Genomic DNA, 17,500 nt, shown 5'->3' with positions numbered 1-17,500 from the left:
AGTTTAAGTCTAGTTAGTTTTATAAAGAAAAAATGTGTTATAAACAGTGTAGGAAGTGGGATATAGCTGTCAAATGGAAGGTTGATGAGATAAATTTTGTAATAAAATAAATTTTAAACTTAATTAAATAAAATGTTAAATTTTAAGGAAATGAATAAGCAAATTAGTTTTAAAAGTGAGAAAATTGTAAAGTAAATTGATTCTTATTATAATCTAATCGCAATTAAAATAGACTTGAAATTTGTTTTTGATTATGGGCTTATTTATTATGGACTTTAAGACAAATTATTTAGTGAATTCAGCACAGTCTAAAAACTTTAGATTTGCTCTCCCCAGTTACTTATTTCACGATAGCTGGATAAAAATTTATTACAACTTTTGCACTTTATTCGACATTGAAGAACTGACTAAAGTTGTTAGTTGTATTTTAAACGTAAAAACAAGTTTGATTTTCTCTTAAAATCCGGATTTCAACTGAGACGTTTGATTGAGCGAACATAAAGATGACAGTTAATATAGAGATAATAAACAAAACAAAACAATTTAAAATTATTTTAAATAACATATGGTAAATTTACGTCTAGTCTATAGACTAGTCTATAGTCTAGTCTATAGTCTAGTCAATAGTCTAGTCAATAGTCTAGTCTATAGTCTAGTCTATAGTCTAGTCTATAGTCGTCTATAGTCTATTAGTCTAGTCTATAGTCTAGTCTATAGTCTAGTCTATAGTCTAGTCTATAGTCTAGTCTATAGTCTAGTCTATAGTCTAGTCTATAGTCTAGTCTATAGTCTAGTCTATAGTCTAGTCTATAGTCTAGTCTATAGTCTAGTCTATAGTCTAGTCTATAGTCTAGTCTATAGTCTAGTCTATAGTCTAGTCTATAGTCTAGTCTATAGTCTAGTCTATAGTCTAGTCTATAGTCTAGTCTATAGTCTAGTCTATAGTCTAGTCTATAGTCTAGTCTATAGTCTAGTCTATAGTCTAGTCTATAGTCTAGTCTATAGTCTAGTCCATAGTCTAGTCTATAGTCTAGTCTATAGTCTAGTCTATAGTCTAGTCTATAGTCTAGTCTATAGTCTAGTCTATAGTCTAGTCTATAGTCTAGTCTATAGTCTAGTCTATAGTCTAGTCTATAGTCTAGTCTAGTCTATAGTCTAGTCTATAGTCTAGTCTATAGTCTAGTCTATAGTCTAGTCTATAGTCTAGTCTATAGTCTAGTCTATAGTCTAGTCTATAGTCTAGTCTATAGTCTAGTCTATAGTCTAGTCTATAGTCTAGTCTATAGTCTATAGTCTAGTCTATAGTCTAGTCTATAGTCTAGTCTATAGTCTAGTCTATAGGTCTAGTCATGTCTAGTCTAGTCTATAGTCTAGTCTATAGTCTAGTCTATAGTCTAGTCTATAGTCTAGTCTATAGTCTAGTCTATAGTCTAGTCTATAGTCTAGTCTATAGTCTAGTCTATAGTCTAGTCTATAGTCTAGTCTATAGTCTAGTCTATAGTCTAGTCTATAGTCTAGTCTATAGTCTAGTCTATAGTCTAGTCTATAGTCTAGTCTATAGTCTAGTCTATAGTCTAGTCTATAGTCTAGTCTATAGTCTAGTCTATAGTCTAGTCTATAGTCTATAGTCTAGTCCATAGTCTAGTCTATAGTCTAGTCTATAGTCTAGTCTATAGTCTAGTCTATAGTCTAGTCTATAGTCTAGTCTATAGTCTAGTCTATAGTCTAGTCTATAGTCTAGTCTATAGTCTAGTCTATAGTCTAGTCTATAGTCTATAGTCTAGTCTATAGTCTAGTCTATAGTCTAGTCTATAGTCTAGTCTATAGTCTAGTCTATAGTCTAGTCTATAGTCTAGTCTCTATAGTTCTAGTCTATAGCTTCTATAGTCTAGTCTATAGTCTAGTCTATAGTCTAGTCTATAGTCTAGTCTACAGTCTAGTCTATAGTCTAGTCTATAGTCTAGTCTATAGTCTGTCTATAGTCTAGTCTATAGTCTAGTCTATAGTCTGTCTATAGTCTAGTCTATAGTCTAGTCTATAGTCTAGTCTATAGTCTAGTCTATAGTCTAGTCTATAGTCTAGTCTATTAGTCTAGTCTATAGTCTAGTCTATAGTCTAGTTCTATGAAGTCTAGTCTATAGTCTAGTCTATAGTCTAGTCTATAGTCTAGTCTATTAGTCTAGTCTATAGTCTAGTCTATAGTCTAGTCTATAGTCTAGTCTATAGTCTAGTCTATAGTCTAGTCTATAGTCTAGTCTATAGTCTAGTCTATAGTCTAGTCTATAGTCTAGTCTATATCTAGTCTTAGTCATCCTAGTTCTATAGTCTAGTCTATAGTCTAGTCTATAGTCTAGTCTATAGTCTAGTCTATAGTCTAGTCTATAGTCTAGTCTATAGTCTAGTCTATAGTCTAGTCTATAGTCTAGTCTATAGTCTAGTCTATAGTCTAGTCTATAGTCTAGTCTATAGTCTAGTCTATAGTCTAGTCTATAGTCTAGTCTATAGTCTAGTCTATAGTCTAGTCTATAGTCTAGTCTATAGTCTAGTCTATAGTCTAGTCTATAGTCTAGTCTATAGTCTAGTCTATAGTCTAGTCTATAGTCTAGTCTATAGTCTAGTCTATAGTCTAGTCTATAGTCTAGTCTATAGTCTAGTCTATAGTCTAGTCTATAGTCTAGTCTATAGTCTAGTCTATAGTCTAGCTATAGTCTAGTCTATAGTCTAGTCTATAGTCTAGTCTATAGTCTAGTCTATAGTCTAGTCTATAGTCTAGTCTATAGTCTAGTCTATAGTCTAGTCTATAGTCTAGTCTATAGTCTAGTCTATAGTCTAGTCTATAGTCTAGTCTATAGTCTAGTCTATAGTCTAGTCTATAGTCTAGTCTATAGTCTAGTCTATAGTCTAGTCTATAGTCTAGTCTATAGTCTAGTCTATAGTCTAGTCTATAGTCTAGTTATAGTCTAGTCTATAGTCTAGTCTATAGTCTAGTCTATAGTCTAGTCTATAGTCTAGTCTATAGTCTAGTCTAAGTCTAGTCTATAGTCTAGTCTATAGTCTAGTCTATAGTCTAGTCTATAGTCTAGTCTATAGTCTAGTCTATAGTCTAGTCTATAGTCTAGTCTATAGTCTAGTCTATAGTCTAGTCTATAGTCTAGTCTATAGTCTAGTCTATAGTCTAGTCTATAGTCTAGTCTATAGTCTAGTCTATAGTCTAGTCTATAGTTAGTCTATAGTCTAGGTCTATAGTCTAGTCATAGTCTAGTCTAGTCTATAGTCTAGTCTATAGTCTAGTCTATAGTCTAGTCTATAGTCTAGTCTATAGTCTAGTCTATAGTCTAGTCTATAGTCTAGTCTATAGTCTAGTCTATAGTCTAGTCTATAGGTCTAGTCTATCTAGATCTAGTCTATAGTCTAGTCTATAGTCTAGTCTATAGTCTAGTCTATAGTCTAGTCTATAGTCTAGTCTATAGTCTAGTCTATAGTCTAGTCTATAGTCTAGTCTATAAGTCTAGTCTATAGTCTAGTCTATAGTCTAGTCTATAGTAGTCATAGTCTAGTCTAGTCTAGTCTATAGGTCTAGTCTATAGTCTAGTCTATAGTCTAGTCTATAGTCTAGTCTATAGTCTAGTCTATAGTCTAGTCTATAGTCTAGTCTATAGTCTAGTCTATAGTCTAGTCTATAGTCTAGTCTATAGTCTAGTCTATAGTCTAGTCTATAGTCTAGTCTATAGTCTAGTCTATAGTCTAGTCTATAGTCTAGTCTATAGTCTAGTCTATAGTCTAGTCTATAGTCTAGTCTATAGTCTAGTCTATAGTCTAGTCTATAGTCTAGTCTATAGTCTAGTCTATAGTCTGTCTATAGTCTAGTCTATATGTCTAGTCTATAGTCTAGTCTATAGTCTAGTCTATAGTCTAGGTCTATAGTCTAGTCTATAGTCTAGTCTATAGTCTAGTCTATAGTCTAGTCTATAGTCTAGTCTATAGTCTAGTCTATAGTCTAGTCTATAGTCTAGTCTATAGTCTAGTCTAGTCTAGTCTATAGTCTAGTCTATAGTCTAGTCTATAGTCTAGTCTATAGTCTAGTCTATAGTTTAGTCTATAGTCTAGTCTATAGTCTAGTCTATAGTCCAGTCTATAGTCTAGTCTATAGTCTAGTCTATATTTTCTAAGATAAAAATTCCAATAAATATGTTGACAATAAGAATACAACAATAAAAAGCTTCCAGATCCCCCGAAAAGCAACTCAGTTGTTGTATGGTTTAACTTTAAAACATAAAGATGACAAACTTACAACCACCATAGAGATGTTACACTAGCGATAACACTAAACAATAAAAGAAATTACATTAAATAAATAAAATTAATAATAATAAAATACACTAAAAATAAAAAAATTATTAAATAAAAAGTAAAACAAATAAAAATGCTTTAAAAGTTGTGAAAATTTTATTCAATTTAAATAAAAAAATAGAAATAACAATTTATTTGCTTGTGCTTAATAAAAATGAGTGGATTTTTTTTATAAATAAAAACTGAAATTATAGAAAAATAAATGTAATTTAATGAAAAATGAAGAGATTTAAACAAAACACACACACGCACACATGTAAAGACAAAAACACATACAACTATAGTATAAACATAATAATGAATAAATTACTTTGGACAAAAGTTTTCAACAAAAATGATTGTGCATTGTTTGAATTTTTTTCTAAAAAATGTGTTTTATTTAATAAATTTTAGGTGTTTTTTTTAAATATATAAAAATGGTAATTGCTTAAAAGAGACTAAAATTCTATGCGAAACATATGCGTGATATTTAAAATATATATTTTAACAAAAATTAATTTGGTATGTTGAAAGCTTTTTAAAAAAACTTTTTGTTGTACCAAGTTTATTTTTTTATTTAATATTAAAAAAATTATATTTTATATAAAAAGTGTGTGTTTTGTCTGATGATGTTGTGAATTTTTTTAAGAGTTTTCTTTAAAAAATGACACTACATTTTGCAAAAATGTATGAAAAATAAGTTTTGCAGTATTTTTTTTTTTTTTTTTTTCAAATGTGTTTTATGATTGTGATGAAGTGTGATTTTTTGTTGTTGTGATTTTTAAAATTTTTTTTTGTGATTTTTTTTTTAAGAGCTACCCGTCTTATCTGGTTTTGTTTCTAAAGTTTGTGTAATCTTTTTCCAGATATTGTCAAATGCATCACGACCGGAATAGTCAACTTGACCCGATTCCCAGCATTGGCGACGCATCAATTGTTCGTAGGCATCCTGTTCGGGACTGCGTGGTTCACCCAAACGCAAATGTGACAAGGCACCAGCCAAACCAGCCTAGAAAAATCAAGAAGAAAGAAAAAATGTTTTAATAATTTTCGAAAAATTTTGATCTAAAGAATTCCCAATCCAATAAAATGCAACATTTAACATAGACACCTTTCCATTAAAAAAAAAAATTTACAAAAATATATAGTGAGGGACCGAAAGTCGGCTTCAGATCAGAGCTGAACTAATTAGTTCATAGTCTATGGACTAAACTATGAACTAGTCTATGAACTAAACTATGGACTAATCTATGTCCTAGTCTATCGATCAGTCTATAAACCAGTCAATAGATTATAATATGGACTAATCCTTAGACTAGTTCATAGACTAGTTAATAGAAAAGTCCATAGTCTAGTCCATAGATTACTTCACTGATCAGTCCATAGTCTAGTCCTTAGGCTTGATTATATTACTAGCCCATGGAATAGCCCCTTGATCCACCTGCTAGTCCGTAATCTAGTCCACTGTCTGGTCCAAAGCCTAGTCTATAGTTTAGTCCACAGACTAATCCATAATCTAGTTCATAAGTCCATAGTCTAGTTCTTAGACTAGTCCATAGTATAGTCTATAATCTAGTTCATAGTCAAGTCCATAGTTTAGTACATAGACTAGTCCATAATATAGTTTATAATCAAGTTCATAGACAAGTCCATAGTCTCGTCCATAGACAAATCCATTATATAGTTCATATACAAGTCCATAGTCTAGTTCATAGACTAGTCCATAGTAGAGTCTATAATCTAGTTCTATCTAGTCCTAAGACTAATCAAAAGTCTAGTCCATAGACTAATTTATAGACTAGTCCATTGTTTAGTCTATAGACTAGTCAAAAGCTATGTAGTTCATAGACTAGTTCATAGAAAAGTCCATAGTCTAGTCCTTAATCAGTCCATATTCTAGTCCCTAGACTTGATTATATACTAGTCCACAGTTTAGTCCATAGAATAATCCCTCGACTGGTCTATAGACTAATCCATAATCTAGTCCATAGTCTAGTCTAGTCCATAGTCTAGTCTAGTCCATAGTCTGGTTCAAAGACTAGCTTATAGTCCATTGTATAGTCCATAATTAAGTTCATAGACAAATCCATAGTCTAGTCCATAGACTAGTCCATAGTATAGTCGATAACCTAGTTCATAGACTTGTCTATAGTCCAGAGGTTAGTCCATAGTTCAGTACATGGACTAGTCCATAATGTAGTTTATAATCTAGTTGATAGACAAGTCCATAGTCTAGTCCATAGACAAATCCATTGTATAGTCTATAATGTAGTTCATATACAAGTCCATAGACTGATCCATAGTATAGTCTATAATCTAGTTCATAGACAAGTCCATAGTTTAGTGCATAAACTAGTCCAATGACTAATTCATAATCTAGTCCATAATCTAGTTCATAGCCTAGTCCATAGACTAATCAAAAGTCTAGTCCATAGACTAACTTATAGCGTAGTCCATTGTTCAGTCCATAGACTAGTCAAAAGTAACAGACTAATCCATAGTCTAATCCACAGACTAGTCCACAGTCTAAACCATAGACTAGTCCATACACTATTCCATTGTCTAGTCCATAGTCTAATCCATAAACCGGTCCATAGTTAAGTCCATAGACTTGTCCACAGTCTAGTCCATAGTTTAGTCCAAAGACTAATTCCATTGATTAGTCTATAGACTAGTTCGTAATCTAGTCCAAAGACTAATTCATAGTCTAGTTCTTAGACAAGTGCGCTTGTCAGTCCAAAGTTTAGTCCAAGTTCTTGTCAACAGTCTAATCCACAGACTAGTCAATTAATCTATAGCAAAGCCTGGTCCATATTCTAGTCCATAGACTAGCCTATGAACTATCTACCGATCCACTGACTAGTCTATTGACTACTTTATTGTCGATTTTACAGATCTAGAAACTTCGGTCGAACACTATATATATTAAGAAAAAATTATAAATAATATTAGTAAAATTGAGTTTTATATAAACAAAAACCAAAAAAATTTGTTGAGTTTACCTTAAGGAAGATTACTATAAGAATATCTAAATGTATTTCAACCAAATGTTTTCTATATAATGTACGTAAATAAGTAATGTAATGAGAGACGACTTCACAAGAGGCATGCCACAAAATGCAAAATAATAGAAATAAATTTTGAGAAATCTACAGATGATTTTTCTCCCCCACAACGAACGAAAACAATAACCACAAAATATATGAAAATATATAAACACTACAAAACGTAACGTTACGCTAACGTTAACGAAATGTTACATTACATAACGCTAAATCAAATGACGAATAGAAATGAAGATAATGAAAAGACAGAAAGGTATAAACGACGTTATGAGTTGTCTACATTGGACGTACAATATATATGTATATGTATGTATATGGATCGGTTCTATTTACTCTATGATGAATTTTCTAAACATGTATTTTACAACCATTACAATAGCACAAATGTTTTACATGGTAATATATAGTAATGTATTTGTATGTATGAATATATGTTTGTATGTGTTGTATTCCATAAATAATTGGGAGGACATCATCGATACATCACTAGTTTTTTAAGGTGCTTAGATTTATTTTGTTCAAATTTAACTTTTGGTTACCTCTTCTTCGACTTTTTCTTGTTTTTGTTCACAAACTGTATTCTCAGTGCTAGAGGTAGAGTTATCGTTATCGTTCGATTCCTGTAGGCTATAGCTTTCAATACTACTACATCTAGTAGTATTATCGGGTGAAATCGAGTCAGTTTTAATACTACTCAACTGACTATTGTTTAAGGTGGCCGTTGTAGTGTTTTTTCTATCTTGTTCTGTGTTATCGTTTTCTATATCATCTCTATTAGTGACAGCTAATGCTTCACATTCACAACTTTTACTGCTAGTTGAAGATTCCTCTTTAACCTCACTTTGTCTCTCTAAATCTACAGATATAGTGGATTCTGTTTCAAAATTTTTATTACTATCTTCTACAACTTGTTGTTGTTGGTAATGTTCATGATGATGTTGTTGTTGTTGTTGTTGCAGTTCATAATGATATTCCTGTTCCATTTGATATTCTTGAACATTATTATCATTGCCTTGCCATTCTCTATTTACATTGCCATTTTCCGCATAACCTTGTATATAGCCGTCACCATTTGTTTGTATTTCCTCCTTAGCTTCCTGTTTGCTATAGTAATCTTCCCAAGGATCATGAAATTCGATTTTTTTATTAGTATAATGTTCTTGATAATGTTGGTATTGTAAATTATATTGCAAATTTGTGTCAATTTCGTGTTGCTGCTGATGTTGTTGTTCATAGTGCCGTTTTAGTTCAAAGGCCATGTTGTCATAGTTACTTTTCCATGGCATTAGATTGGGTAATGAATATCTCTATTTTTTATTTTATTATAATTTTTTCATATTTAAGCGATTTTTTTATTGTTTTATAGATATTTATTGAAAAAGTGTTTTTATTTAGAGAAACAATTTTTGTTTAAGCGAAATGTGAAATGATAGAGAGAGAAAAAAATATAACGGAAATTTATTAATTAGAAACAAAATGTTTTAATGGAATGAAGAAAAAGAGAGAAAAAACATATTTATGAGAGAAAAGAAAAAGTTGATTCAAAATTTCGGACGCCCTATATAATGTAGAATCTGTTATAAATCTTCAACAAATTCTTAATACGTAAATTTTAGTCGAAGGTACATAATCGTAAATCTACCCTTATTAGCCGAGTACTTATATCCGATATTATTCCGGGAACACATTTGTGTGGGGCCTAAGATCAAATTTCCCATTTTTGTTCAGGCCTTAAGCTATAAAAGTGGCAATATGGGCTATACTTTTAACAGGCAGATTGAGGGAAATTGATCCAGATCGCCTTGAATCTTACACGAATGCAGAATATCTACCCATATTAACTGTGAATATTAAATTCCGATATTCTTCCGGAAGCACATTTGTGTGAGGCCTAGGATCAATATTTCCCATTTTCATTATCAAATATTCAGACCTTAAGCTACAAATATGGCAATATGGGCTCTACTTCTATCAAGCAGATGGACGAACATTAAACCAGATCCAGTCTTGAAACATATAAGAATGCTGAATATCTATTTTTTAGGGTCTACGGTAAAGTTTTCATTACTTTTCGAAATTAATATAAAAACACATAAGGTTTTGACATAATTTAGGAAATTAGTGACATGGAATAATATTAGTTACATTACCTTTAGGTCCTATCTAAATCTATAGATAAGTCTGGAAAGTATAGAAAACTGATCCTCAAAGTCAAATTACTAATTCAATAGCTTCTCAACCAGATAAATGGAGTCCTATATACAACTTTCCCTAACTTGACTACTACGAACCAGTAACAGTAATAAGTATATTAAAGGTGAAATATTTCCTTCTGAATCGGAAAGAGTCACTTAAATTGTGGGACCATTAAGTATGTCTTTTCGAAATCTAGATTAATGAGAGAATACCGGATAATTCAGGACGAGATATAGACTTATTCTATGGTTAAACTAACATAGGACCCGGGTCGCATCAAAAACCAGAGCAACCGTATAGCCGAGGAACTAGGCGAGGAAGTAGCCAGGATAGGAACGTCACTGGTTAATAAACTCGTATCTCGCCTATGAATTGTCACTTACTAAATAGTTCAAAATGTAGCCCTGTGGCATGTCTTAAGGTCCATCTGGCCTCTGTATGATTACTCTAGGATAACATTCTAGATAAGTTACCGAAGAGAGGAGATAAAACATGCCTACCAGGCGACTCGGTCTCTAGATAAGTTTCCAAAGAGAAGAGATAAAAAAAGCATGCCAGGCGATTGGGTCTAACACCTGTTGTAGAAGAGGAATATGGGACTTTTACAGTGGTTCAACTTTGGTTCTTCTTTCATTTCAATATACGATCTGGTTGCTTTCTTTTGAAAGAGTCGCAGATATCTTCATTTATTCGAAATGTCGCGGAGACACAATAGATTAGGAGCAAATCCAACCTAAACCCATTCGTTTGTTATACTAGATTCCTTGCTATCATGGAGGTTAAACCCATATTGATGTATGATGGTTGTTGTAAGAGTATCGCTGTTGTTGGAAGTTATCCCTTGAGGAAGAAACTTCCGCTGTTTCGCAGCTCTTGCTGAGTTAACAATCACTGGCCGCTTGAGAATCGTCTCGTTTAGAAACAATGATTTAATTTTCGTGGAACGCTCTAGCATGGTGGACTGGACTGATTGAAGACTGTGTTGAAAGCTTATTTGAGGGAATCCTTCTACGACCTTCCTTCCACATTAGCAGTGACTTTTGTTTTACCGTGATGAACTGGCTACCGATTGGTATAATGACAAAACAAGATAATAACTCTAGGAATCAATATGCCTTTTAATAGGTTGACCCTGTTCCTTTCAGATACCACAAGGGGAGAGTAGGGGAGAAATAATAAGAGTTAACCTCCTAACAGAACCAAACATACCCGTAACGTTGGTATTTTAGTGCCTTATCATCGAGTGAACAGATAGTGTCTTTCAGCCAAAGTTCTTAGAGATCTGGAAAGCCTTAGACAAGTTCGGGGTACGTTAGATTCCAGCTAAGAAACTAGTTTTGAAGGAGCTCTAAGTAGAAGCGTTAATTGGAATACACACAATAAGATTGTGTTGGGTACCATTTGGCCAGATGGGGCTCTGATGTGGACCAAAATGGTAGAGTTAAGTCGGTAAAACCTTCTATCCGTCACTGCTATACTAGATTAATCTCTAAATAGTTCAAGGACTCTAGCAAACGATCCTGCCATAGTAGGACGGACTCCAGAGTTTTCAAAGCACATGGGGTCATGGTTAAACCTGAGTACTATTTCGATTGCATAGGAAGAGTATAAGGACAATAGTAGAAATAATAAGTGGTCACTGCGCAATTAGAGCCTTTAAAGGATCCCCGAATAGGAACTAGAAACAGTAGAGTAGTTTCGGAGTCTGAGACAGAAATATCAAGGAAAAAGATTCAATGATGAACTAGAAGATAGATGGGTGCGATTTAGATAACCTTCTCATCCTCTTACTATTCTCTTGTTCTTTTGTAAAGGGAATCTTAATGAACCCTTAGGATCGGTCCCTATAGAAACATACCTTTTTAAAATAAGGTCATGAATTTCGATCTCAAACAGAGAAATTCTAATCTGAAGTGCATACAAAACCTAAACAAATTTCTATTACACAATCTGATGAAATTAAACAAAAATAATTTTCCATAAATTTTTCGCAAAAAAATAATTTTCATAATATGTTGTTTTCTAGACGCAACCCAACGAATCGCTATATATGTCGCATATACATAGATACACAACAATTTTAGACATTTAATTCTTTTTTCCGAATATTTTTTAAGAAATTAAACCAAAACAACAATCAACTGGCACTGGGCCAACAGCGTTCTGAACTAAATTTGTATAAACGATTTTCATTTCAATTTAGTATGGGTGAATGAAAGATTTTATTTGAATAGAAAAAAAATGTTGTGAAAACTTGTACGAAACAGAAGAAGAATAAAAAAAAAAAGAAGATGTTCCAAATTGTCTCTATGCGTCAATGATTTGGGTGGGGCCAACACCAAACAAAATAATGCTTTTGAAGACAAGTATAAACAATTATGAAAAAAAACACAAACTGCAAAAAAGTAGAGTGTGTAAATAAGATTTTGAATTTGTTTATGAAGATAAATATTGAAAATATTGCAGTAACACCAATAAATTAAAAAAAAAAGAAAAATAATGGAATGGGAACATTGAAATTATAAAAAAAATAAACTTTGAAGGATAAATTTCATTTGAAATAAAAAGTGCGTTTTTGTGAATTTTATCTAATATGACTGAAGGTGATTAGAGATTTATTAAAGATCTTACCTCTGTTTCATTAATATTCTTAATATTTTCCTGCTTGTCTGTGATTTCAAAGACAAGGGCAAGCTTGGGAAATAATCATTTTATTATTATTTGTACATAAGTTTAATATTAGGAAGTTGTAATTAATTAAGTGTCGGTTCATACTTAGCAACTTTTGTAGCTCTCCTTTTGAGTTTATTGAAGAGAAGGGAAATAAGAATTGTAAAGCAACTATAATTCTAATATTTAGTCCGTAGATTAGACAATAGACTAATCTATCCACTACTCTATAGACTAATAAACTAGTCATAGACTAGTTCATAGACCAGTTAATATAATATTCCATACTAGTTTATAGACTAGTCCATACACTTACCTATTGTCTTGTCACTAGACTAGTCCAAAGACTAGCCAATAAACTACACATTAGTCCATAGGCTAATCAATGGATTATTCCAAAGGCTAGCCCTAGTCTTCAGACTAGTCTGTAGAGAAGCTAATAGAAGAAGCTATTGTCTTGTCACTAGACTAGTTCAAAGACTAGCCAATAAACTACACATTAGTCCATAGGCTAATCAATGGATTATTCCAAAGGCTAGCCCTAGTCTTCAGACTAGTCTGTAGAGAAGCTAATAGACTCGTCCATTGAATGGGCAATAGAATAGTCCCCAGACTAGTTCATATACTAGGCAATAGACCAATCCATAGACTAGTCAATAAACTAGACAATAAACTAGTCCATACTAGTTCATTGACTAGGCAATAGACTAGTTTATAGACTAGGCATTATACTAGTGCTCAGACTAGTCCATAGACTAGGCAATAAACTGGTCCATAGACTTGGCAATAGACTAGTCCATATACTAGGCAATAGATCAGTCCATAGACTAGGCAATAAACCAGTTCATAGACTAGGCAATAGACTAATTAATAGACTAGTCCTCAAACTAGACAATAAACTAGTCCATACACTAGGCAATAGACTAGTCCATAGACTAGGCAATAGACTAGTCCATAGACTAGGCAATAGACTAGTCCCCAGACTTGCCTATATACTACACAATAGACTAGTCCACATACTAGGCAATAGACTAGTCCATAGACAAGGTAATATACTTGTCCATTGAGTAGGCAATAAACTAGTCCATAGACTACGCAATAGACTAGTCCATAGACTAGGCAATAAACTAGTCCATAGACTAGGCAATAGACTAGTTCATAGACTATACAATAGACTAGGTAATTGACTAGTTTATTGACTAGGCATTAGACTAGTCCATAGACTAGGTAATAAACTAGTCCATAGACTACACACACACTAGTCCATAGACTTATTGCCTAGTCCATAGACAAGGCAATAGACTTGTCTCAGACTAGTCAATAGACTAGTCCATAGACTAGGCATTAGACTAGACCTCAGACTAGTCCATAGGCAATTCAATAAACTAGTCCATAGACTAGGCAATAGACTAGTCCATAGGCTAGGCAATAGACTAGTCCATAGGCTAGGCAATAGACTAGTGCTCAGACTAGTCCATAGACTAGGCAATAAACTAGTCCATAGAATAGAGAATAGACTAGTTCATAGACAAGGTAATAGACTCGTCCATTGACTAGGCAATAAACTAGTCCATAGACTAGGCAATAGACTAGTTCATAGACTAGGCATTAGACTAGTCCATAGAATAGGTAATAAACTAGTCCATAGACTAGGCAATAGATCAATCCATAGACATGGCAATAAACTAGTCCATAGACTAGCCAATATACTAATTCATAGGCTAGGCAATAGACTAGTTCATAGTCTAGGTAATAGACTAGTCTTCAGAATAGGCAATAGACTAGTCCATAGACTAGTCCATAGGCTAGGCAATACACTAGTGCTCAGACTAGTCCATAGACTAGGCAATAAACTAGTCCATGGACTAGAGAATAGGCTAGGCAATAGACTAGTGCTCAGACTAGTCCATAGACTAGGCAATAAACTAGTCCATAGAATAGAGAATAGACTAGTTCATAGACAAGGTAATAGACTCGTCCATTGACTAGGCAATAAACTAGTCCATAGACTAGGCAATAGACTAGTTCATAGACTAGGCATTAGACTAGTCCATAGGATAGGTAATAAACTAGTCCATAGACTAGGCAATAGATCAATCCAAAGACATGGCAATAAACTAGTCCATAGACTAGCGAATATACTAATTCATAGGCTAGGCAATAGACTAGTTCATAGTCTAGGTAATAGACTAGTCTTCAGACTAGGCAATAGACTAGTCCATAGGCTAAGCAATAGACTAGTCCATGGGCTAGGCAATACACTAGTGCTCAGACTAGTCCATAGACTAGGCAATAAACTAGTCCATAGACTAGAGAATAGACTAGTTCATAGACAAGGTAATAGACTCGTCCATTGACTAGGCAATAGACTAGTCCATATACTAGGCAATAGACTAGTCCATAGACTAGTCCTCAAACTAGTCCATAGACGAGTCCACAGAATAACCAATAGTCCATAGAATAGTCAGAATACTAAAAAATAGACTATTCCATATACTTGTCTACTAACGGACTAGTCCATACTCCTCTCTCCGACAAACTCGAAAATTAAGCCACAAAAGTTACTTTGTGGGAACCGATACTAAACGAACTATATTTTGAAGTTATATTAGAGAAAACAAAATTAAAAATCGGGAAACATTGGGACAAACAATCCTGTTAACTTAAAAGTTAATTGTACAAAAACAAAAAATTGGCGGGGGGAAAAAACTCAAAATTCAAATAACTTAAAAGATCAGCCTAAGATAGCATTAATATAACTAAAATAAATACATACGAAAAATCCAACTTACCATAGTGTCAGTTAAATTTTGATGAACATTATCGAAGAAGATATTCCACCAGAGTTGTATTAAATCAGCAGCATGCGAATAATCCGACGGTACACAGGGCATTTTACTTTGTGAATTGAATTGTATCAACCAGGGTTTCATTTTGCCAGCGAAATGCAAAATCTTAATCTTATCTCTGAATTGTTTAAAGGCGGGCAAATAACAATACGAAGCATAAGCTGTAACATTGTATAAGAAAGGCAAACGTTTCTTCAAATCACTGGTAGCCCAATCGGCGAAATATTGATTCAATAGACCCTGATCACCACCATCGAAGCTGCCGTTTTTCAAGCCGAACTCAACGATTTTATCGAAAGTTTCCTGGCTGGGCTTATAGACAAAAACGCCGGAATTGAAACAATCGGGCCAGCTGACATCGGGAGCGGCAGAGAATTCTTCACGTTCAAAAAGTTCATCACAATTTTGTAAAACCTAAAAGAGAAATTACATGTAGAATTAGTATCTAGTATAGTATGTTTAAGATATATAAGTTAGACCTACCAAAGTGTCCGAATCCAAGAAAACGCATTTCTCAAATTGTACTAAACGCCAACAGTGTAATTTGGTGAAGGTTATACCCAATTCAGGTCTGGACAATAAAGCCAAATTGGCTGAATCTTGTGAATCCATAATATTAACTTCTTGCACAAGATTGTAAACATCTTTCAGTTTGCCGCGCATGGATTCTGACACACCGGGTGTGACCAAAACGGCCAATTGATGTTTTGTACCGGCCCGTCTTAAAGAATGAGCCAATACTAAGGCACCCAAGGAATACGTATCATTTGTGGTTAAAGTTACCCAAGCGAAATCTGGAATTTAACGGGAAAAAAAGAGAAAAGAAAGAAATTATTAATTAATAAAATAATTATTTATTAATATTTTTATTAAATTGTTTAATAAATTTATAGCTTACATGCAGCTGCAAAGCATTAGCGTAATTTTCTTTTGGCAAAATTATATTTTTATTAATTTTTCTTTTTAATTTAGCTGTTGTTTTTGTTTAGTGATAAATTAAGTTTAAATTTTAAAACGTAATAATGTGACAATGACGTTATTGAGTAGATTTTTTTTTTTGTAAATAAATTGTTTCTTTTTGCGCAATTTTGTTATTTTTAACAAATTTGTCATAAGTGTTACCATAATGAAAGAAAAGACTGTTAGATAAAATAAAAATGTTTAACTGTACTCAGCGTAAGAGCTGCCGTTTAGTCTTATAACTACCGGTTTCTGGGATTTTATGGGGAAATGAAGGGTTTATGGTTTAAATTTAAATATTATTTAGTTTTCTTTTTTTTTATAAACGTCATGTTTGCCAAATGTTTTCAACACATGTTTGACGTAACGCCGTTCAAAAATAAATATTTCATTTTATGCGAAAATGTTTTTTTTTATAGTTTCTAAGAATGACAGATATTTGGCAACGAATTGCTCTATGGCGATGCCATTAATTGTTTTCTAATAAATGAAAAGAAATTTATTCTAATTTTATTAATTACTTGAAATTTTTAATTATAATAAACAAAATTTCAATAAAAATTAATTTACATGTTTAATTTCAAATATCTTTCAATGTGAAATAGAAACTTATAATTTTAATATATTGACTAAATTTTAAAATTTGCCAATTTTTTAAAACAAAACATTTTAATTATATCAGGAACGTAGAAATTTCATTCAAACACCAATTTCCCTAAAAGGGAAATTTTTAAAAACAAAAGAAATTTATAAAAATTTTTTGATAATAACAAAATTATTATGAAATAAGTAAAAATCTTTAAAAATAATGAAATTGTTTCGAAAAGAAATTTTCCCTAAAAGGAAATTTTATTATTTATATAGAATTTTATAAAATTTTATTGAAATGAAAAACTTAAACTAAATGTATAAGAAATCGAAAAAAAATTTATATAAAATTTTAAAAAATAAAAATTTCCCTTAAAGGGAAATTTTTTAAATTCGAAAAATTTTAATAAATTTTGTGAATCTTCAAAAATATAGCAGAAATAATGTAGAAATCTATGATCTTTTTATAGAAATTGTTTAAAACAAAAATTTTCCTAAAAGGGAAATTTTTGAAATAACAGAAATTTTTAAAAATTTTTAGAGAAATAAATGTTTTATCAAGAAACAATGAAAAATCATTGGAATATTTATGGAAAAAGTTTAAAAACAAAATTTCCTCTAAAGGGAAATTATGAAAAATAAAGGAAATTTTTTTAAATCTTATTAAAATTAAAAATTTATCTGAAATATAATAGAAATCAAAAAAATTTACATAAAATTCTAAAAATTAAAAATTTCCCTTAAAGGGAAATTTTTTAAATTCGAAAAATTTTAATAAATTTTGTGAATTTTCAAAAGTTTATCAGAAATAAAGCCGAAATTAATAATTTTTTAAAGAAAATT

The 17,500-nt window shown here is 32.0% G+C and overlaps 1 protein-coding gene across 3 annotated transcripts in view; it reads right to left on the bottom strand.

Moving 5' to 3' along the window:
• Positions 1 to 15,930, bottom strand: part of LOC119608531 (glycogenin-1) — a 16,381-nt gene extending 451 nt beyond the window's left edge. Inside the window, exons 1-5 of one of the 3 annotated variants that reach the window (XM_037962983.1) lie at positions 15,593 to 15,930; positions 15,053 to 15,523; positions 12,222 to 12,284; positions 7,934 to 8,701; positions 5,149 to 5,338 (exon numbers count right to left, since the gene is read on the bottom strand). In XM_037962983.1, coding sequence (XP_037818911.1) covers positions 5,149 to 5,338; positions 7,934 to 8,701; positions 12,222 to 12,284; positions 15,053 to 15,523; positions 15,593 to 15,772 — 1,672 coding nt within the window. In that variant the 5' untranslated portion in view covers positions 15,773 to 15,930. The remainder of the gene's footprint in view (positions 1 to 5,148; positions 5,339 to 7,933; positions 8,702 to 12,221; positions 12,285 to 15,052; positions 15,524 to 15,592) is intronic. The other 2 variants (XM_037962984.1, XM_037962986.1) reach the window with 2 other exon arrangements.
• Positions 15,931 to 17,500: the final 1,570 nt, after the last annotated feature.

Source organism: Lucilia sericata, unplaced genomic scaffold, assembly GCF_015586225.1.
Source record: "Lucilia sericata isolate MDLA Ls3-8-SP2 unplaced genomic scaffold, ASM1558622v1 Contig000846F_arrow, whole genome shotgun sequence".
Taxonomy (NCBI): domain Eukaryota; kingdom Metazoa; phylum Arthropoda; class Insecta; order Diptera; family Calliphoridae; genus Lucilia; species Lucilia sericata.
This window is presented reverse-complemented; position numbering and strand designations above follow the sequence as displayed.